Source organism: Siniperca chuatsi, linkage group LG14 (genome assembly GCF_020085105.1).
Source record: "Siniperca chuatsi isolate FFG_IHB_CAS linkage group LG14, ASM2008510v1, whole genome shotgun sequence".
Classification (NCBI taxonomy): Eukaryota; Metazoa; Chordata; class Actinopteri; order Centrarchiformes; family Sinipercidae; genus Siniperca; species Siniperca chuatsi.
The window spans coordinates 12,971,663-12,994,154 of NC_058055.1; the positions used below are offsets into that span (position 1 = coordinate 12,971,663).

At 45.4% G+C, this 22,492-nt stretch overlaps 1 protein-coding gene and 5 non-coding genes across 6 annotated transcripts in view; 5 read left to right on the forward strand and 1 right to left on the reverse strand.

Annotated features, from left to right (window-relative positions):
- The window catches only part of LOC122888213 (cilia- and flagella-associated protein 54-like), a 33,888-nt gene that overhangs the window by 2,077 nt on the left and 9,319 nt on the right, over positions 1-22,492 (reverse strand). The window contains exons 23-57 of the mRNA XM_044222312.1: positions 22,193-22,311; positions 21,945-22,092; positions 21,563-21,718; positions 21,300-21,422; positions 21,095-21,211; positions 20,795-20,912; positions 20,390-20,479; positions 20,174-20,300; positions 19,831-19,933; positions 19,233-19,321; positions 18,917-19,114; positions 18,582-18,754; positions 18,337-18,491; positions 17,890-18,099; positions 17,404-17,603; positions 17,128-17,263; positions 16,646-16,775; positions 16,219-16,380; positions 15,899-16,108; positions 15,570-15,657; positions 15,231-15,401; positions 15,056-15,122; positions 14,658-14,843; positions 14,476-14,562; positions 14,265-14,384; positions 13,838-13,885; positions 13,231-13,372; positions 12,565-12,725; positions 12,251-12,399; positions 12,042-12,165; positions 10,756-10,882; positions 10,273-10,430; positions 8,858-8,871; positions 406-538; positions 156-267 (exon numbers count right to left, since the gene is read on the reverse strand). Coding sequence (XP_044078247.1) covers positions 156-267; positions 406-538; positions 8,858-8,871; positions 10,273-10,430; positions 10,756-10,882; positions 12,042-12,165; positions 12,251-12,399; positions 12,565-12,725; positions 13,231-13,372; positions 13,838-13,885; positions 14,265-14,384; positions 14,476-14,562; positions 14,658-14,843; positions 15,056-15,122; positions 15,231-15,401; positions 15,570-15,657; positions 15,899-16,108; positions 16,219-16,380; positions 16,646-16,775; positions 17,128-17,263; positions 17,404-17,603; positions 17,890-18,099; positions 18,337-18,491; positions 18,582-18,754; positions 18,917-19,114; positions 19,233-19,321; positions 19,831-19,933; positions 20,174-20,300; positions 20,390-20,479; positions 20,795-20,912; positions 21,095-21,211; positions 21,300-21,422; positions 21,563-21,718; positions 21,945-22,092; positions 22,193-22,311 — 4,651 coding nt within the window. The remainder of the gene's footprint in view (positions 1-155; positions 268-405; positions 539-8,857; positions 8,872-10,272; positions 10,431-10,755; positions 10,883-12,041; positions 12,166-12,250; positions 12,400-12,564; positions 12,726-13,230; positions 13,373-13,837; positions 13,886-14,264; positions 14,385-14,475; positions 14,563-14,657; positions 14,844-15,055; positions 15,123-15,230; positions 15,402-15,569; positions 15,658-15,898; positions 16,109-16,218; positions 16,381-16,645; positions 16,776-17,127; positions 17,264-17,403; positions 17,604-17,889; positions 18,100-18,336; positions 18,492-18,581; positions 18,755-18,916; positions 19,115-19,232; positions 19,322-19,830; positions 19,934-20,173; positions 20,301-20,389; positions 20,480-20,794; positions 20,913-21,094; positions 21,212-21,299; positions 21,423-21,562; positions 21,719-21,944; positions 22,093-22,192; positions 22,312-22,492) is intronic.
- On the forward strand, positions 940-1,011 carry trnah-gug. The gene has a single exon. It is a non-coding gene; the product is annotated as a tRNA-His (tRNA).
- trnar-acg lies at positions 1,252-1,324 on the forward strand. The gene has a single exon. It is a non-coding gene; the product is annotated as a tRNA-Arg (tRNA).
- On the forward strand, positions 2,584-2,655 carry trnah-gug. Its single transcript has one exon. It is a non-coding gene; the product is annotated as a tRNA-His (tRNA).
- On the forward strand, positions 6,257-6,329 carry trnar-acg. Its single transcript has one exon. It is a non-coding gene; the product is annotated as a tRNA-Arg (tRNA).
- trnar-acg lies at positions 8,923-8,995 on the forward strand. The gene has a single exon. It is a non-coding gene; the product is annotated as a tRNA-Arg (tRNA).

Consider the following 22,492-nt stretch of genomic DNA (forward strand, 5'->3'; position numbering starts at 1 on the left):
ATCGCAAGTGGCCACTGGGCAAAACTGGAAGCAAGGCTGAGCGGCGGCGCCTTATCCAGGTCTCATTATACATCCATGATACAGCCTCACAGAGCCACTAGTGGGTATAGACTCTTCCCACAAAAATGGCTAAATAGATAAAGTTCTTTATCTACCCATTCGCAAAGTGGTCTGATCCAGTAAACTGAGGTAAGGGAGGTAGATGTTGCTGGGTCCAGGAGGAAAGAATCCATCATCCAACACCACACTCTGACCAAAGACACACAGCTGAAAGAAATGGAAGAAGAGCACTAAATGTTAATTTTTTAAGTTTTGCCTACTTTTTGAATATGGACTGGTACCAGTATGTAGGTAAGGTAAGGTAAGTATCTAGGTGTGCAAGCATAGGTTTGTGTGTTTGTGTACCTGTTTTTTCAGTAGTTTCTGTGTCAATTTTAGAAGTGTGGTGCTCCGTATTCCTCTCAGGTCGCTGAGCAGCAAAGTGGCCCGAGCCAGTGTCACAGTAGACCCTGGTGGCATGCATGTCCGTCCCGACAGTCTGCAATGAACCACGACGTGATCGTGTCTGACTACGTGTCCAAGATTCTATGTTCCACTCCTGGTTAGCTCCATTTGATATTTACCTTGCAAATCATTTGTTCCTCGATTCCAATATGACGTTTCTACATACTGTGCATCAAAGTGCATTAACATTTGAATGGAGCCACATAATAGACGAATTGCCTATCAACATGTGTTAAGAGGCCTCTGAACTCTTCACTTTCAGTCACTCACAGCAATCATGAGGCCTTTGTTGTTTTTAGAAAAAACATCTGTAGAACTTGACTGTCTTTTGTCACACATCATTCAGGAAACCCATGCAGATAAAATAGTGGTGCATTTGATATTGAGAGCTCACAATATCCTACGACAACAAGGAGGCACCCAGTAAACCACGTGGCCGTGATCGTATAGTGGTTAGTACTCTGCGTTGTGGCCGCAGCAACCCCGGTTCGAATCCGGGTCACGGCAGCAGTTGCCAACTTTGCTTCAAGCTGTTGTACAAAGTACTCCAACCTCTCTTTTACTTTATATAGTTTGTAATTGGAAAGCTCAACCTAATTCTCCTGTGTGACGCCCCGTATTTTCCGAGGCCCCATATTTTCCAACACGACCAGTGTGTTCTCCACACTTGTCTAGGAAGTACAAGACCACAGCCTTCTGTATGCAATGCTGTCTGAACCAAGCTGTTCCCAGACTTTGCAGCGTGCAGGGCTAGTGGCGCAATGGATAACGCGTCTGACTACGGATCAGAAGATTCTAGGTTCGACTCCTGGCTAGCTCGGTTTGACCTTTAGCCTGCAAACCACTTGTAGCTCCATTCCAATATTCCATCTCTACATACTGCTTATCAAAGTACATTGACATCTGCAATGAATGACGCGTCTGACTGCGTGTCCAAGATTCTATGTTCCACTCCTGGCTAGCTCCATTTGATATTTACCTTGCAAACCACTTGTAGCTCCATTCCAATATGACATTTCTACATACTGTGTATCAAAGTGCATTAACATTTGAATGGAGCCACATAATAGACGAATTGCCTATCAACATGTGTTAAGAGGCCTCTGAACTCTTCACTTTCAGTCACTCACAGCAATCATGAGGCCTTTGTTGTTTTTAGAAAAAACATCTGTAGAACTTGACTGTCTTTTGTCACACATCATTCAGGAAACCCATGCAGATAAAATAGTGGTGCATTTGATATTGAGAGCTCACAATATCCTACGACAACAAGGAGGCACCCAGTAAACCACGTGGCCGTGATCGTATAGTGGTTAGTACTCTGCAGTAGCAACCGAACCGGGTCACGGCAGCAGTTGCCAACTTTGCTTCAAGCTGTTGTACAAGTACTCCAACCTCTCATTTACTTTATATAGTTTGTAATTGGAAAGCTCAACCTAATTCTCCTGTGTGACGCCCGTATTTTCGAGGTTACCAGTGTGTTCTCCACACTTGTCTAGGAAGTACAAGACCACAGCCTTCTGTATGCAATGCTGTGAACCAAGCTGTTCCCAGACTTTGCAGCGTGCAGGGCTAGTGGCGCAATGGATGCGTCTGACTACGGATCAGAAGATTCTAGGTTCGACTCCTGGCTAGCTCGGTTTGACCTTTAGCAAGATTCCATTCCAATATTCCATCTCTACATACTGCTTATCAAAGGACATCTGCAATGAAGCTCCTGACTTGTCCAAGATTCTATGTTATTAGCTCCATTTGATATTTACCTTGCAAATCATTTGTTCCTCGATTCCAATATGACATTTCTACATACTGTGCATCAAAGTGCATTAACATTTGAATGGAGCCACATAATAGACGAATTGCCTATCAACATGTGTTAAGAGGCCTCTGAACTCTTCACTTTCAGTCACTCACAGCAATCATGAGGCCTTTGTTGTTTTTAGAAAAAACATCAGTAGAACTTGACTGTCTTTTGTCACACATCATTCAGGAAACCCATGCAGATAAAATAGTGGTGCATTTGATATTGAGAGCTCACAATATCCTACGACAACAAGGAGGCACCCAGTAAACCACGTGGCCGTGATCGTATAGTGGTTAGTACTCTGCGTTGTGGCCGCAGCAACCCCGGTTCGAATCCGGGTCACGGCAGCAGTTGCCAACTTTGCTTCAAGCTGTTGTACAAAGTACTCCAACCTCTCTTTTACTTTATATAGTTTGTAATTGGAAAGCTCAACCTAATTCTCCTGTGTGACGCCCCGTATTTTCCGAGGCCCCATATTTTCCAACACGACCAGTGTGTTCTCCACACTTGTCTAGGAAGTACAAGACCACAGCCTTCTGTATGCAATGCTGTCTGAACCAAGCTGTTCCCAGACTTTGCAGCGTGCAGGGCTAGTGGCGCAATGGATAACCCCCCCCCCCCCCCCCCCCCCCCCCCCCCCCCCCCCCCCCCCCCCCCCCCCCCCCCCCCCCCCCCCCCCCCCCCCCCCCCCCCCCCCCCCCCCCCCCCCCCCCCCCCCCCCCCCCCCCCCCCCCCCCCCCCCCCCCCCCCCCCCCCCCCCCCCCCCCCCCCCCCCCCCCCCCCCCCCCCCCCCCCCCCCCCCCCCCCCCCCCCCCCCCCCCCCCCCCCCCCCCCCCCCCCCCCCCCCCCCCCCCCCCCCCCCCCCCCCCCCCCCCCCCCCCCCCCCCCCCCCCCCCCCCCCCCCCCCCCCCCCCCCCCCCCCCCCCCCCCCCCCCCCCCCCCCCCCCCCCCCCCCCCCCCCCCCCCCCCCCCCCCCCCCCCCCCCCCCCCCCCCCCCCCCCCCCCCCCCCCCCCCCCCCCCCCCCCCCCCCCCCCCCCCCCCCCCCCCCCCCCCCCCCCCCCCCCCCCCCCCCCCCCCCCCCCCCCCCCCCCCCCCCCCCCCCCCCCCCCCCCCCCCCCCCCCCCCCCCCCCCCCCCCCCCCCCCCCCCCCCCCCCCCCCCCCCCCCCCCCCCCCCCCCCCCCCCCCCCCCCCCCCCCCCCCCCCCCCCCCCCCCCCCCCCCCCCCCCCCCCCCCCCCCCCCCCCCCCCCCCCCCCCCCCCCCCCCCCCCCCCCCCCCCCCCCCCCCCCCCCCCCCCCCCCCCCCCCCCCCCCCCCCCCCCCCCCCCCCCCCCCCCCCCCCCCCCCCCCCCCCCCCCCCCCCCCCCCCCCCCCCCCCCCCCCCCCCCCCCCCCCCCCCCCCCCCCCCCCCCCCCCCCCCCCCCCCCCCCCCCCCCCCCCCCCCCCCCCCCCCCCCCCCCCCCCCCCCCCCCCCCCCCCCCCCCCCCCCCCCCCCCCCCCCCCCCCCCCCCCCCCCCCCCCCCCCCCCCCCCCCCCCCCCCCCCCCCCCCCCCCCCCCCCCCCCCCCCCCCCCCCCCCCCCCCCCCCCCCCCCCCCCCCCCCCCCCCCCCCCCCCCCCCCCCCCCCCCCCCCCCCCCCCCCCCCCCCCCCCCCCCCCCCCCCCCCCCCCCCCCCCCCCCCCCCCCCCCCCCCCCCCCCCCCCCCCCCCCCCCCCCCCCCCCCCCCCCCCCCCCCCCCCCCCCCCCCCCCCCCCCCCCCCTTTACTTTATATTTGTTTTAATTGGAAACCAACCTTTCTCCTTACCCATTTTCCGAGGCCCCATATTTTCCAACACGACCAGTGTGTTCTCCACACTTGTCTAGGAAGTACAAGACCACAGCCTTCTGTATGCAATGCTTTCTGAACCAAGCTGTTCCCAGACTTTGCAGCGTGCAGGGCAAGTGGCGCAATGGATAACGCGTCTGACTACGGATCAGAAGATTCTAGGTTCGACTCCTGGCTAGCTCGGTTTGACCTTTAGCCTGCAAACCACTTGTAGCTCCATTCCAATATTCCATCTCTACATACTGCTTATCAAAGTACTTTGACATCTGCAATGAATGACGCGTCTGACTACGTGTCCAAGATTCTATGTTCCACTCCTGGCTAGCTCCATTTGATATTTACCTTGCAAACCACTTGTAGCTCCATTCCAATATGACATTTCTACATACTGTGTATCAAAGTGCATTAACATTTGAATGGAGCCAAATAATAGACGAATTGCCTATCAACATGTGTTAAGAGGCCTCTGAACTCTTCACTTTCAGTCACTCACAGCAATCATGAGGCCTTTGTTGTTTTTAGAAAAAACATCTGTAGAACTTGACTGTCTTTTGTCACACATCATTCAGGAAACCCATGCAGATAAAATAGTGGTGCATTTGATATTGAGAGCTCACAATATCCTACGACAACAAGGAGGCACCCAGTAAACCACGTGGCCGTGATCGTATAGTCGTTAGTACTCTGCTTTGTGGCCGCAGACTAAAGATCTGAATGATCAGAATGACGCGTCTGACTACGTGTCCAAGATTCTATGTTCCACTCCTGGTTAGCTCCATTTGATATTTACCTTGCAAATCATTTGTTCCTCGATTCCAATATGACGTTTCTACATACTGTGCATCAAAGTGCATTAACATTTGAATGGAGCCACATAATAGACGAATTGCCTATCAAATGTTTAAGAGGCCCTCCTTTGAAAAAACCCTCTTTTCATTTTTAGGTTTCCACCAACAAAGGGCCCAAAATCAATTGGGAAAGGCCCCCTTTGTTGTAATTGAAAAACAAATATAAACCTTCCTTTTCTTTTTATTTAATTGGAAACCCAACCAATTTTGTGTGCCCGATTTTGAGGCCCCATATTTCCCAAACGACACCCACAGGAGGAAGTCAAACCACGCCTTTGTATAATGTGTTGAACCATGTCCCAGACCCTTTGGCGAAGGGTAGGGCGCAATTGGAAACGGCCTTCAACGGTCAAAGATTCCCAATCCTTTCTTTTTAGTTTGTTTGGAAACTCAACCTAACCCTGTGTCCCCATTTTCCACCCCATATTTTCCAAAGACCATGGTTTCTCCAATTGTTAGGGTACGCCAAGTTCTGTTCAATCTGCTAACCAATGTTAACTTTACCTGAGGGCATCCAATATAACCCCTACTACGGATCAAAGATTTATTGATTGGAGCCATTGACCTTTGCCTCAAACCATTGTAGCCCTTCCAATTTCCACTTACATACGCATCAAAGCTTGTTAAGAAACCTCTGACCTGCCGTTCTTTTCCACTCCTGGACCCATTTGATATTTATTGCAAAATTGAGCTCCACCAATATTCCTCCACAAGCACAAAGTAAACTTGCTGAATGAGGTTGACTGCTGTCCAAGACGTTCCATCCGGTAGCCCATTTGAATTTCCTTCAAACCTTGTACCCATTCCAAATTCTTTTAATATTGTATAAAGGCTTAACTTTAATCCCTTTGACGAATTCCACCATTTTAAAGGCCTTGCTCCACTTTCAGATACAAACAAGGCCTTTTTGTTTTTGAAAAACTGTGAACACTGTTTTTCCAACTTCAGGAAACCCATGGAAAAATAGGGGCTTTGATAGGATCAAAATCCTAGCAACGGGGCACCCGTAAACCCGGCCTGAATGTGGTTGATTTTTTCCCCACAACCCGGTTAAGGGTACTGCATTGCCAATTTGCCGCTGTTGTCAAATACTCCAACCTTCCTTTTCTTTTAATATTTTAATTGGAAACCAACCTTTCTCCTTTCCCCTATTTTCCACCCCATATTTTCCAACACGACCAGTGTGTTCTCCACACTTGTCTAGGAAGTACAAGACCACAGCCTTCTGTATGCAATGCTGTCTGAACCAACCTGTTCCCAGACTTTGCAGCGTGCAGGGCTAGTGGCGCAATGGATAACGCGTCTGACTACGGATCAGAAGATTCTAGGTTCGACTCCTGGCTAGCTCGGGTTGACCTTTAGCCTGCAAACCACTTGTAGCTCCATTCCAATATTCCATCTCTACATACTGCTTATCAAAGTACATTGACATCTGCAATGAATGACGCGTCTGACTGTGTGTCCAAGATTCTACGTTCCACTCCTGGCTAGCTCCATTTGATATTTACCTTGCAAACCACTTGTAGCTCCATTCCAATATTCCATCTCTACATACTGCTTATCAAAGTACATTGACATCTGCAATGAATGACGCGTCTGACTGCGTGTCCAAGATTCTATGTGATCGATAGTGGTTAGTACTCTGCGTTGTGGCCGCAGACTAAAGATCTGAATGATCAGAATGCGCGCTGACTACGTGTCCAAGATTCTATGTTCCACTCCTGGTTACAACAGCGAACAACAGGTTTGACTCCTGGCTAGCTCGGTTTGACCTTTAGCCTGCAAACCACTTGTAGCTCCATTCCAATATTCCATCTCTACATACTGCTTATCAAAGTACATTGACATCTGCAATGAATGACGCGCTGACTACTTGTCCTAGATTCTATGTTTGACTCCTGGTTAGCTCGATATGATATTTAGCTTGTAAATCACTTGTTCCTCGATTCCAATATGACGTTTTACAAATTTCCAATTTGACCCAGTCATTTGACTGGCTCCATTCAGATTGTAGGTTCGACTCGGCTAAGTCGTTGTGTACTTTAGCTTGTAAATCCAATATTTTATCTCTACATACTGTGTTTCAAAGTAAATTAACATCTGAATGGAGCCAAATAATAGAGAAATTGCCAATCAACATGTGGTTAGAGGTGTCTGAAGTCTTCACTTTCAGTCCTCAAAGCAATCATGAGGCCTACTGTTTTTTTATTGTCATTTGCTACTCATCTTTCTTTGAAAAACAAAAGGACATAGAAAGCAGTGCTAGATAAACTCACAAATCATTTAGGAAACCCATACAGATAAAATTGTAGTCGCTATTTGACCGTGTTCTCCACACTTGTGATAACGGATCAGGAGGTTTCGTTTAACTGTCCCCCCCCCCCCCCCCCCCCCCCCCCCCCCCCCCCCCCCCCCCCCCCCCCCCCCCCCCCCCCCCCCCCCCCCCCCCCCCCCCCCCCCCCCCCCCCCCCCCCCCCCCCCCCCCCCCCCCCCCCCCCCCCCCCCCCCCCCCCCCCCCCCCCCCCCCCCCCCCCCCCCCCCCCCCCCCCCCCCCCCCCCCCCCCCCCCCCCCCCCCCCCCCCCCCCCCCCCCCCCCCCCCCCCCCCCCCCCCCCCCCCCCCCCCCCCCCCCCCCCCCCCCCCCCCCCCCCCCCCCCCCCCCCCCCCCCCCCCCCCCCCCCCCCCCCCCCCCCCCCCCCCCCCCCCCCCCCCCCCCCCCCCCCCCCCCCCCCCCCCCCCCCCCCCCCCCCCCCCCCCCCCCCCCCCCCCCCCCCCCCCCCCCCCCCCCCCCCCCCCCCCCCCCCCCCCCCCCCCCCCCCCCCCCCCCCCCCCCCCCCCCCCCCCCCCCCCCCCCCCCCCCCCCCCCCCCCCCCCCCCCCCCCCCCCCCCCCCCCCCCCCCCCCCCCCCCCCCCCCCCCCCCCCCCCCCCCCCCCCCCCCCCCCCCCCCCCCCCCCCCCCCCCCCCCCCCCCCCCCCCCCCCCCCCCCCCCCCCCCCCCCCCCCCCCCCCCCCCCCCCCCCCCCCCCCCCCCCCCCCCCCCCCCCCCCCCCCCCCCCCCCCCCCCCCCCCCCCCCCCCCCCCCCCCCCAAAAAAAAAAAAAAAAAAAAAAAAAAAAAAAAAAAAAAAAAAAAAAAAAAAAAAAAAAAAAAAAAAAAAAAAAAAAAAAAAAAAAAAAAAAAAAAAAAAAAAAAAAAAAAAAAAAAAAAAAAAAAAAAAAAAAAAAAAAAAAAAAAAAAAAAAAAAAAAAAAAAAAAAAAAAAAAAAAAAAAAAAAAAAAAAAAAAAAAAAAAAAAAAAAAAAAAAAAAAAAAAAAAAAAAAAAAAAAAAAAAAAAAAAAAAAAAAAAAAAAAAAAAAAAAAAAAAAAAAAAAAAAAAAAAAAAAAAAAAAAAAAAAAAAAAAAAAAAAAAAAAAAAAAAAAAAAAAAAAAAAAAAAAAAAAAAAAAAAAAAAAACTTTCAGTCACTCACAGCAATCATGAGGCCTTTGTTGTTTTTAGAAAAACATCTGTAGAACTTGACTGTCTTTTGTCACACATCATTCAGGAAACCCATGCAGATAAAATAGTGGTGCATTTGATATTGAGAGCTCACAATATCCTACGACAACAAGGAGGCACCCAGTAAACCACGTGGCCGTGATCGTATAGTGGTTAGTACTCTGCGTTGTGGCCGCAGCAACCCAGGTTCGAATCCGGGTCACGGCAGCAGTTGCCAACTTTGCTTCAAGCTGTTGTACAAAGTACTCCAACCTCTCTTTTACTTTATATAGTTTGTAATTGGAAAGCTCAACCTAATTCTCCTGTGTGACGCCCCGTATTTTCCGAGGCCCCATATTTTCCAACACGACCAGTGTGTTCTCCACACTTGTCTAGGAAGTACAAGACCACAGCCTTCTGTATGCAATGCTGTCTGAACCAACCTGTTCCCAGACTTTGCAGCGTGCAGGGCTAGTGGCGCAATGGATAACGCGTCTGACTACGGATCAGAAGATTCTAGGTTCGACTCCTGGCTAGCTCGGGTTGACCTTTAGCCTGCAAACCACTTGTCGCTCCATTCCAATATTCCATCTCTACATACTGCTTATCAAAGTACATTGACATCTGCAATGAATGACGCGTCTGACTGCGTGTCCAAGATTCTATGTTCCACTCCTGGTTAGCTCCATTTGATATTTACCTTGCAAACCACTTGTAGCTCCATTCCAATATTCCATCTCTACATACTGCTTATCAAAGTACATTGACATCTGCAATGAATGACGCGTCTGACGACGTGTCCAAGATTCTATGTGATCGTATAGTGGTTAGTACTCTGCGTTGTGGCCGCAGACTAAAGATCTGAATGATCAGAATGACGCGTCTGACTACGTGTCCAAGATTCTATGTTCCACTCCTGGTTACAACAGCGAACAACAGGTTTGACTCCTGGCTAGCTCGGTTTGACCTTTAGCCTGCAAACCACTTGTAGCTCCATTCCAATATTCCATCTCTACATACTGCTTATCAAAGTACATTGACATCTGCAATGAATGACGCGTCTGACTACTTGTCCTAGATTCTATGTTTGACTCCTGGTTAGCTCGATATGATATTTAGCTTGTAAATCACTTGTTCCTCGATTCCAATATGACGTTTTTACAAATTTCCAATTTGACCCAGTCATTTGACTGGCTCCATTCAGATTGTAGGTTCGACTCCCGGCTAAGTCGTTGTGTACTTTAGCTTGTAAATCCAATATTTTATCTCTACATACTGTGTTTCAAAGTAAATTAACATCTGAATGGAGCCAAATAATAGAGAAATTGCCAATCAACATGTGGTTAGAGGTGTCTGAAGTCTTCACTTTCAGTCCCTCAAAGCAATCATGAGGCCTACTGTTTTTTTTATTGTCATTTGCTACTCATCTTTCTTTGAAAAACAAAAGGACATAGAAAGCAGTGCTAGATAAACTCACAAATCATTTAGGAAACCCATACAGATAAAATTGTAGTACGCTTATTTGACCGCTGTTCTCCACACTTGTGATAACGGATCAGGAGGTTTCTCGTTTAACTCTTGGTCAATTTGGGTCTTTTGGAATAAGCTTTAATTTGCTTTGCTTTATCTTATATAGAAATTAAAATTTTCCATTTGTTACAAAATAATACCACAAGTCTGACCAGTAGACCAAGAAACATTTAACTCACTTGGTTATCATGCTTTATTAATGTTTCTCTCTCTCTCTTTGTAAAATATACTACATTTTTTGTAAAATAAAAAGTGACAAAAAAGGTGTCTGTGTGTGTGTGTTGGTACCTGCAGCATTGCCATGCTGTCATCAGTCTTGCCTCTCTGTGCTTCCAATTCTGCACCTTCGACCATCAAAAGGGCTTGAATATCGACGTCTCCCCATAGAGCACATTCATCAAGACCCTCCTGTATCACCCGAGCTGTCTCCTCATTAATGTTCTTACCTTAAAAAGACAAGCCCCCCACACACACATTTATATGTACACACACACACGCACACACACAGATTAAATATATATGCCTATATATATACCTATATGCAGCAAATGTCATTGGTTATAATATACCAAGCCTTGTTTTGTGAAACAATGTAAAGGAACGGGGTAAAGTAGTCCTCCATGTATTTTTCAAGTGTACACCCAGTACTACTTTGCATAGGAGGGAAAATTAACAAATTTTTTGTAATTCTTTTAGTATTAGTCAAACTGTTTTAGCATACAATACACCACTCAGAAAAAAAAGAAAGTGCAGCACAACATATGACCAGACCTGGGAAAAGGGCAGCAGTGCCAGGGATGTGTGCAGCCAGGCTACGGACCAGAGCCAGGCGGCAACGCAGCCACAGAGAAACTCCAATTCTCTCACTGGCCTCAACTGTTCTGGGACAGTCTCCATGCTGGGGGTTTGACACACTGTAATCTTTAGTACACCATAGACAGGATATAACCCACATAAACACATGCATACACACCATGTACAATCAATCACCATTCTACTGCCCCAGAGTGGTGATGTGCACAGTTTACAGTTTGTTTTACAACTGGTAACACACATTTATCAATACTGAGTTCACCTTCCACCTTACTCTCCATTCCTCAACCCCAAAGAAGAATTATTTTCCTCATGGAGATGGAACGTTTATGACCACCGTCCACATGATTAGATGTCCTTCTTGGACAGAATGAATGCTGGATGTCTGGACATATCTACAGAAGATTGCCAGGGATGGATCAGACATGCAAAAAGATTCTTTCCAAGGTGTGTTGCAAAAGAGGACAGAAGGTGTGATGTGGATGAGAACTTGGCCAAGAAGGAATGGTTGACAAGCACTGTTGTATTTCTATATCTATAGCTCTCCTATCTAAGTATGTATAGTGAATATGTATAGTTTTGTTTTGCATTACTGGAATTACTTTAGTTTCATTATGTACACTTGAAATTACACTATGCAAAAATGGCAAAATTATTCAAGCATATTGCAGAATTTCTGATTAATTTCTGTGACATACTGTAAGCTAGCACAATCCATGCAGTAAAGAAGTGTTATCTTATTTTTGTTGTAATGGAATCTTGGTTTATGCTAAATAAATAAATAAAAGATACTTCAAAGACAATAGTGACACATATTGTAATGCTACCTGTTGTTAGTGTTTTTTTTAGGTCATTGTGTCATGAGAAACAAAGTGTTACTACTATTCTGGTACAAGAGTTGACCCTGAGATGTGTATGAAGTGCATTTTGGATGTGAGGTTAACCCCGAGCTGCACGTTGGTAAAAAGAACTGTCTGAACAATTATAAAAAAGTGAACTCAGTATAGAGAAATGTGTGTTACCAATTAGCAACATTTCAGCTGCTAAAACATTCAGAGGTACCACTTTTATGTTGTTGTTGTTGTTGTTGTCTGCAGTTTCACTGCAGGTGGTTATGTTGGTTGTAATAATGTTATGTTCTGTAATGTTTACGACACAGTACACAGATAGGGATTTCATTTGCTTGTGTTTTGTTCAAAAATCAACTTATTTGATTCTGCAACTAATTTATTTAAACATGCTACCTGTTCACTTTCAGTCTTGGCGTGTGGGAGCTCAGACGCAGGTTTCTGAGAGACAGGTATGGATCCTCTCATGATTACAGGAGATGTCTGCAGCAGCACCAAGGATGAAACTGCAATCTCAGAGCTGAAGGAGGATGTTAAAATGGTTAGGAAATACAAACATAAGCATGTAAATTCACACACAGTACACATGGTTAAGGCTGCCGTACCTAAGTGCAGCATGTCCTTGCTGCAGGTATAAGTTGGCCTTTAGAAGATGGGACTCTATTGCCAGTTCCAGGTTCTCCATTTCGCTACAGGACTGAGACATGAGCTGATGCGAGTGCAACAAGGAGGACGCTCCTTCTAGCAAAAGAAACTACAACAGAGGAGATGACAGATAAGTTAATGCAAACAAGTTAGAAAAAAAGCTGCTTCATATTTACGGTAAGGTGCCAAGAATAAAACAGTTCAATGCAGAAATTACAGTAAGTGGCAAACCCCTGAAGTAAAGATCTATTGAAAAATTCCCAAAGAGACTCACCTTAATCTTTTCTGGAGTGAGATTCTCTTTCTCAGTATCAAGAGTCAGCACTTTTGGCTCTTCTGTCTTTAGACAAGAGCCCTCAGTGTCCAGTCTGTCCTGTTCATGGTGTTTTGAGTTCACTGAACAACTTGTTATGCAAGCTCCTCCTTCAACAGAATCTGAAAGACATTCCCAGTTTGTACTAAAAAAGCTGTTTGATCCACAGTGACTCTTTTAGAATTAAATCAAATTAGTTGTATTTGAAGTGAATGTGAAAGCTTTAGTACACAAATAAAGCCCAGTGTTATGAAAATGATGAATATAATGAAATAGGGTTAGTCTAACAGGCCAGTGTTTTATGCAGATGCATCATTGTGATGCAGTGACAGAAACTCATTTAGCCCTATGGAACTAAAGGTGGTTACTCACATCCAAAAACTATATGACCCACTAAATAAGCAATCCTAAAGATAAATTGGTTCTATTTTTTAAAGTAGTTAGGCTATCTCAAGAAGACACATGCATGACACGTATGTTCCTATGTAAATTAAATGTATGTCAGTTTAATAGTATGTCTCCTACCCTAATGTTATTGCACAAATGAAACGTATTTGGTTCATTACACTCCAATTAGATTCACATAAACCCAACATAAATAAGAGGAAAGTGCTCTCGCTTACAGACCTGGCACAGGAGGGCCATTTACGGTGTTACTGAGTGCCAGGACTAGTTGAATACGAGCAAGGTTGAATCGGAGGCACAATGTGGATCCATACAGCGTGCGGACCTCTGGAGCAAAGTCACAGTTCACAAGTCCTTCCAAAGCCTAACCACAAGCACCACATACACACATAATACATTTACAAAAAAACAATTTAGTTAAGCAAGTTTAGTAAGAATCTTTTTGGAAATAAACTGTATGTATTTGTTAATTTGTCAAAAACATAGCTGAAACAGCAGCACAGAGACAGAGAACAGGTCAATCTAGAATTTTTTTGCGTACTGCTGGAAGGGTGTGTCAGTGCACTCATATGAGTGTATTTGGTTGATTTGGACTGATGTTTTCGAATATGTCGGTAAGGCTGAATAGCAGGGGGTGGGTTGGGGAGATTAGGTGATTCTGTTGGAAGTATGATTAGTCCTTTTAAGAATGATTTATGTAATCAATCTTCCACCAAAAACAATGTAACGTTTAAATTTACATGTAAATTAGAATATCTGACAGAATTACACTGATGAAATGCCCCCAGATCTTCTTCAGAAATCTAAAGAAATCCTACATAGAAAGTACCTCAGCATTGTCCAGGAGAGACTTGTTGCTGTAGAATGTCTTCACAGGCTGTACAATAAGCACAATTTATGTCTTTCAAATTATGGGATGTATAAACAAACAACATAATAATGCTTTCAATACTGTGCAAAGGCCGACACGACAGTTCTCCGGAAATACTGAACAGTCTGTCTGCCACTAATGTTTAAATTAGATCGGAAGTAACGGGTACACAGATCTCTTCAAGAGGGTGGCAGGCAGGCAACAATCTATGTGTTCATGTATTCCATGAAAGATTCAGATTTACAGATTAATAAACACAAGGTCAAAATTGTAACTAGAAGTCTATATAGAGTATGTCAACAATAGCAAACACTTTTTAACATTACCAGTTTAAACAGGCTAAGAGAGAAAAAGGCAAAGAGGGAACATATGTGTGTGTTCATACTTGGAGATTGTCTTTGGCGATCAAGTGTCCATAAGGGCGAAGGACTCCTGTTCCTTGTGTGAGCTGAACGGATTCTTTTACAGCTTCAGTGAATAGACACAGTTCCGTAAGGGCACGTACCTGCAGAAAACACCAAGCCAGATTAAAAACTCCACCAGAACCATGAGAGGAAAAACATTTACATGTACGTAAAGACCACACAAATGCTGACCTTAAGTATTTTGCCCTCAACAGTGCGTTGCAAATCTCTGCACACAGTCCCCACAAAATATAGGTAAAGGGCTAGTATGGGCAGTAGCTGAAATTACAAACATGATTTAACACTAAGTCAATTAATTATCTTGAGCAATGCAGTTCAAAATGAGGACAGACAGACAGTGTTTATGTGTGTACCGTAATGTAGTAGCCTGTGGTGAAAAGCCAGTGGCAGATGAAGTTAAGGCTGGTTACAGTGGTGCCGAGGTGAGCCCTGTGGGGTTCAGAGAAAAGGTCGACTCCAGGGAGCAGTTCGTCGCTGATGCTGTGATAGGCGTACTGGAAGTCGGCCTGGGGCTGAGCCAGGGAGCAACACAGCACACACTAGCAAAGTGGGTCACACACACACACACACACACACACACACACACACACACACATACACACAAGCATGCCAGAATGCACACAAACACAAACAATAAAACTTACAGTGTTCTGTACACTCATGAGTGCAAAAACCTCTGTCATCATTTCCTTAGAAACAAAAGTAAAAACCATGTTTGTGAGGAGAGATTAACATCCCCTGGAATTATTACCTTAAACAGGTGAGCAGACAGGAGACAGCACTTGGTCCTCTGGGTGATATCAGAAGTTAAAATATACCTGTAGATCAAAACACATCCCTCAGGAGCAGGTAGGTTTTACATGCATATGCGGGCAACACACACGAACAAGCACATCAAATCAATGATAAACCTCATTGAAACCTACTGTGCAATCTTAGCAGTAAGCCCTGCAGCCTGCAGACATCCCCAAATGCCAGCCTTTTTCAGGGTTTGTTGCAGGGTGCCACCCCCAAAGGACACGCCATCCCATTTCTCTACAGTGCCTGAGCTCTGTAAGGCACAATCTACCGCTTTACTCCAGTACGAGTGTGCTGCCCTAGAGATAAAACAGAGGCAGGAATGAAATTATTATAAGAATGTAAGGAAAAACATGAAAAGCTCAACTTGCAGACGTTTGCTGTATAATTGCAGGTAAATGCATACAAATAAAAGCCTGTAGGCTTGCTTCAACACACACATACACACTCAGCCAACAGATTCTAACCGTGTGTTTCCATTGTAGAACTGTAGGTTTCCCATTTCATGCAGTGCCAGAACTTTGAGGGAGTCATGACCGTTGGCCTGGAGATACTCTGAAGAAAAGTTGGATGGAAATGGGAAGGAAAGTAAGTAATTTATGACCCTGACAGCCTGACACATACTTCATCCAGATATTCCATGCTATTATCTTGTCATTTAGTCTGCTGATACTCTCTATAACACATCTAACTCAGTGTCCCACCTATTGACCACTTGTCAATACTTGCCTTGTTTATGTAAAGAGTGCTGTTAATAGAGGTCTTTCTGGGTATTTTAAGTATTTTGTGCTCTTACTAATGGAGGTGGAGTATGCAGCAGTGACAGTCGGCATGTGATCAGGGCTGACAGGGAGGCTGTAGAGAGCATTTGGAGTACTGTAGTCCTCCTCTGTCAGGTCACAAGATTGGATGTTTGGACTGCGCATAACTATGGGACTGAAATCAACCAGGCTTGCACAATGGCTGAGACTTCTGCTCTGACAGTGTTGCAACTGTGCTGCAAAGCCTGGAGGGAGACATGAGCAGTGCAAACAGTGAGAGTTTCAACCAGTTGTTGTGTGAGTGTGTGTGTGTGTGTGTGTGAGTGTGTGTCCACTCAATCAGCACTGAACTCACAGGGTTGTGTGTATGCCAGGAGCAGAAGCAGCAATGAGCGACTATGCTGGAAGACCTGAAGACAATGTGGTCTTCGCTCAAGAGCTTGACGGTAACAGCTCAGTGTGTCTTCTACATCCAGAGGAACGCACACAAGGAACATGGAGTGCTGTATCTCTGCACCTTAGACACAGAACATATATGCAAGAAAACATTATACATGCAAACACAACCTGTATTTGTATTTTCGGCTAAATCTAACAGTTTGGTAATTTTGCACAATTGATACCATAGTATCACACCGTTCCATCCTTCCTATGTTATTTTTTTTATATTTGGATCATTTAAATTGTAGGGCAACCATCATCATTTTCTACTGCTAACAAACAATGTGACTGTGTGATTGAAATATTTTGACATGACGTGACATGAGGCCGGCTGTTCAAACCTTTAAGATCAACTGCGTCTCGAGGAGTGGAGTTTGTGAGTGCTGCTTTTTTACGACTGAGCGGTTGCTGTGCAGGGTGAGGGGTCCACCCACTGAGCAGCTGGGAGCCTCCGTAGCTCCTGTAAGTTACCTGAAATATAGAAAAGAAAACACCAGATATATACACATACAGTATGAGATATTCAAGACATTATCATTCGATTTCATGCAGTTTTTTTTTTTTTACTTTTTAACAAATTTTTTTTGGAAGAATAATGACATATTATATGGCATCACCAACAAAAGCCAAAAAACAAAACAAAAAAAAACAAAGAAAAGCCTGAAAACAATTTGGGTATTTCTTTTATCTTGCAAGGTAATCATATACCCCACAGTATTTCTATAAAACAGTTTTATTGGCTTGGTTTTCCTTGTTACACTTTGATTTTGACTATAGTATCATACAATGCTTGAACATGTTTCTGTGTGTCGGTATGTGCTACCTCCTTGCCAGTGGCCTTCTGTGTCTTGACATGGTGTGGTTGTGGGACTGCAGGTCCTCCAAAAGAACTAATCCTTTCAAGCAGCCTCCTCTGAGCATGGACTAGTAGAGGACTTAGGATCAAGGCATAACGTTCCCTGGGACATACAGATGCAGGCACACAATGTTAAGTTATAAAAAAGAGCAGTGCTTTGTGTGAAAATCCACTTCATATGTTTATTAAATGTTTCTCATGTGATTTCTGTAGATTATTATTAAAAAGATTTATCTTATGCACCGCGTGTATGAGTTGAAAACCAAGGCAAAGTGGGCCAGGCTTTCCCATTTGCCACTGTCATGGAGACGCTCCAGAGTGTGCAGCACCAAGGTGCGGACCAAACGCAGGTCCACCTGGGTGCTGTCATCTAGTGGGGCTGAGAAGTGGAGACTGGACTCTAGTTCCTCCTCAGTCAAGTCGCTGTCATACAAACTCCACAGCTAGTACGGACAAAGATGAAGATAAAATATAAAGATGAAAGTCACAAATAGGACCGTGCCATCTTCCATTTGTAGCTGTAAATGTGTTTTTGTTCAGATGACAAGATGCAGCTGCATGCTGTAGTGACCATAGCAATCATTTGCAGCCTATAGATCACAACACACTTCAATTTAGAGGTTTTGTTTTTATAATTTATTAGAAAGGAATAATTACGTGTGAGTTTTTTAAACAAGCAGCTATGTGTATACATATGTACGTGTGTATATAGCTGTATGTGATACTTACCCCTAGTCTGTTCAGCATGTCCATTATTAGGTCAGTAGCCAGCACCAGTATTGGGGTGAAGATGGTATGCAGCTGGTCTGCTGTGATGGGAGAAGGAGGGTCAAGCTGAGCAGCTCTCTGTACTAGGACGGTGATTAAGCAGCTTTGGTCCCACACAGTCTGACAAACACACTGCAGAGTGGTCCAGTGGCTGCCACGATGGGCCAACACCTGGAAAATATTAACAGATAAAATAATATATAATACACACAAATTATTAAAGCAAAATCAATAGCACATCCAGAACATATTGTACAGTATGTGACTGAACAACAGAATGAACACACTGTGAAAAAGATTTGGGGTTTTCAAGTTAACAAAGCCCGGATTTACACTGTATGGTCACATGTAATGTCAGCATTTCTGTACTTGTGTGGGAGTGTATGTCCATGTATATGCATACAGTACCATGGCCCTTCGGAGATGTAAAGCAGCTTTGTTAAGTGAGTCCAGCAGCAAGGCAGCAGTCCGTCTGTGCATCTTAATCTGCTGTTCCACAGTTTGAGAGGAGTCCTCTCCCTCCTCACAACTCTCCTCTGTAACAGAGTCATCAACTCTGACTGCTGGAAGAAAAGGTTGAGACCAGTGATGAAACACAGACCAGGTGATAGTTTTTCCTACAAACTTTTCAGTGTGTGTGGCATTTTCCTCACCCTCCTTTTTGCTCCTGTCTTTGTGTACAGCCACATAATCCCTAAGACCGGAGTGAGAGGAGTCTCTCTCTGAGACAGCCTCGTATTTAGAAGACTGCTGTCGCTGTGAGTTCCTTCGCACTAGGACACCAGAGTAGGCCAGAGAGAAACACAGGGGATTTAACTGGCTGTACCTGCAACAAAGCACATACAGAACATAATATTATAGGCATACACTCATGAATATACAGTAATTTATGTTTTAACACTAACACAAAGCAACATTAAAATTCTCCCCCAAACCGAGAAAAACACAGAAAAGGTGAAGTAAAGTAGCTGGTATCTTGTGAGTGAACCTGTGCTGCAGGGCTCTTCCATACAGCTGGTCCAGGTCCTGATGAAGCAATGCTAAATGGGCTTGAGCCAAGCTATAGTTGAGGTGAGCCTTCCACACTCTCTCCTCACAGCACATGTTCCTCAGCTGAAGCTGCTTCTTGTGGCGTTGCACTACAGATGACATCATGGTTAACAGGTTCTCCACAGCCTGCATATCCCTACACACACAGATAGACGTCCAGTGCACATGTGGTTATGTGGTTAATCCACACATATAATTACACAAAAACACAGGCACCACCAACACACAGATAAACACACACACAGACACTATACCTGTTAGTTCTCACTCTCTGAAGCATGCTGTGTGGCATTTTCTGCTTTAGCTTCTTTCTTGTATCATCAAGAGAAGGTGTGTTCTTGTTCTGCTTCAAAAAGCAGCACAAGGTATTTATATTTGTATTTTATAAAAAGACAAGGCAACAAATAGTGCAAATATATTTTCTGCAAAATTAAATTCATTTATCATTAAATAGTACATTCTATTTTATTATCTCAAGCTCAAATTCCCTATGAACTGTGGTTGGGGTTAGGGTACATACCTTATGTGCTGTACTTAAGATAGCTGTGATGGGTGTCTACAGTATACATAAGGCACTAAAATTAAAAGCAATCCACAAGGAATTTGTAGAACATATGGCTACACAGTAGGTTGGGGCTACCTTACAATATCAGAAATCAGAACACTTTCTTCCACATAATAAGACTGGTTCTCTGTGTCTTCGTGTGAACCAGTTTTAAAAGAGCTAATATACAGTATCTCTTAAAACAGTTTTACATACACGCGCACACACAGATACATAGTTGTTCAAGATATTGTACTGTATGTCCTTGCGTACCTACATGTATGTGTTGGGCATATTTGTATTTTCACCTGGGGTGGTTCATTTCCTTTCGGAGCCTGAGCACTACTTCTTCTTTTACTCTGACCGTTTCCCTCCAAACATTTTGTGGACAGTCCCATCACCTCATCACGCCTGACAAAAAGAGACCCATTCACATACTGTCAAGTCTTTATCAGCGTAGGCAAAACAGCTACTATCTATAATACATTGCAACATGATCCATAGTAAGTGGACAGTACTGCTTTGTTTGACGTTTTGACTGTAACAGTATTAATTTGAGTATGAAAGGACACAATGATTATGAAATTAAATCTGAAATTGTTAATTTTACCATTTTTTAATTCAGCAAAGAGGTATATAGTAAAAGCACACCTGGAAAGAAATTCAAATATGCTTTGCCCCCACTTTAACACAAGGTCTGGTTGGCCTTCTTCCATGGTTCTCTGGAGAAGTAGTGCTGCAAACTCTATAAAATGTGCCTTGCGTCTGAGCTTCATCACTATCAAGAACGCACACACAAAAACACAGGTGTGAATGAACAAGACTAATCATTCATTTAAAAAAAGTATGTGAGTGTGTGCCACTTACCATCTTGATAGGCATCCTTTAATGTGCTGTTGGAGATCAGATCATACAATATAGTGGGATCATCACACCCGGTTAGTGGGCGTGAAATCTCTACAGAAAATACAATGTATACAAAGAAAAAATATTACTAATAATACTGTTTGGATCTACGTGTAACTGCGATATCATCGATTATGCTTGACAGAGTGTAGTAATTGTTCACAAAATGGATGAGACTAAAACAAAAATGTAATGAAATATTTAAAATGAAGTCTTCCTAAAGAGATGTGTTACATGCCAGTGCCAGTAAACAAAAATGGCTTTAATTACTAATAAAAAGGCACACACCACCTTGTTTTCACCACACGTACAATTTTTTAAAAATCTGTGTGTGCATGTCTCTCTGTGGGTGTTTCTGTGTGTTACCATTGTCTGCTGTGAGAGCTGCTTCAGATGTGGTTATTTTCTTGTTATTCAAGTGCAGTGCCTTCAGCTGAAGACTTGTCTTCATTTCACCCTTGATTGCAGCATGATCTGTCTTAGACTACACACACAGAGAAATACTAGAACAGTGGAGTAAAATATTCTTCTAAAAATATAGCAGTCTTGTAAAAATCTGGAAATATACTGGGAATCATTAATTTAATTTCATGATCTAATGTCATTCTAAGAGTGAGGATAAATCATTAAATAAATCTACACTTTTCTACTGTTCCTTATACCCACAGCTTCATTGGCAAATCTACTGATCTGCAGCTGGACATCATAGACCTCTTGGAGCAGCCTGCGACCACAGTCCATCACCACAGACGCCATCTGATGCTCCCTTAGCACACGTAATGCCTGGTCAGGAAGGATGAATGATGAGAAATGATTTACGTGAGCACGCACATAAACAGTATAAACAGTACATACACATATCCAGACACACCTTTGACAAGTAGTAGGTGATGCAGGCTATCATGTGCATAAATGACTCTGAGGTGTTTCCTGTCCATTTTTGTTTGAGAAGACCTGAATTCTCCTCCAAAACTATCAAGCATTTTTTTAGCACCTGAACACAAGAACACAGACAGAGACAAAAACACACATACTTGTGAATTATTTACAGTTTGTATTATGTTACATTGTTAACAAAGTAAAGTTAGCCCTAGGACAGAATATTAAGACTTGTATGGATGAGGTTTTGCATACCTGTACCACAGGGTTGCAAGTGATCTGATGGAAGATTAGAGGTGCCAAGAGGCCATAACAGCATACTACAGCTTGCACGGCAGCACTATCATCATTCAACCACAACGCCAGGTCCATGGCTACCAGCATTCGCTCACACTCTGCCAGTCTGGCTTCCTGCATATACACACGTACACATATCATTAATTTATGTTCATGTTAATTTAGAAGATATTTTATTCACATCAATACAAGCAAAAAAGGGACATAAACTTCCATGCTGTGATGCTTCTAACAACAACAACTATCCAACAAACTACTTACTTCTTATATGTTGCATTCTATTAGGAAAATACATACTGACTGTACATACACACCTCTCTATCCAGATCAATTTTTTTACCTGTTCCCAGATAAACGGTCCACTGTCACTGAATGAGTCACAGTAGAGCGATCCCTGCTGAATGTTGATCTCTGTCTCAATGAAGATGGAAGTGAGAAACAACTGACACAGGTGACGAGATGAGTGTTTCAGGGTCTGGACACGGAGCCTTCAGTGTGGTAAATGGGGATAGAGTAAAAGGAGATTAGCAAAAGCAAAGAAATACAAACTCCTTGACTTGAACTGTGTGGACGTGTTTCCCGCCTCACCCTGTGGTAGCGAGTCTATCCTGTGTGCTGTGTGACCCAGGGTCGGGGTACGTATAGTGGCTCCACAGTTCCCTGCAGGCTCTCTTTGCTACGGTATACTGTTCTGTTTGAAATGCCACCTGAGGAAGGAGTCAAAAAGCTACAATAATAATCCTGCTTTTTCTCTGGCTCTGTGGGCATCAGTATGACGGTGTCCATCGGTTTGGCATGAGCCAAAATCCCAACAATGAAAAGCTGTGTGAGTGTTAATCATTATAATGCCTACAGGCTCTCCACCTGCCAAGGATGAGAAAATGTATA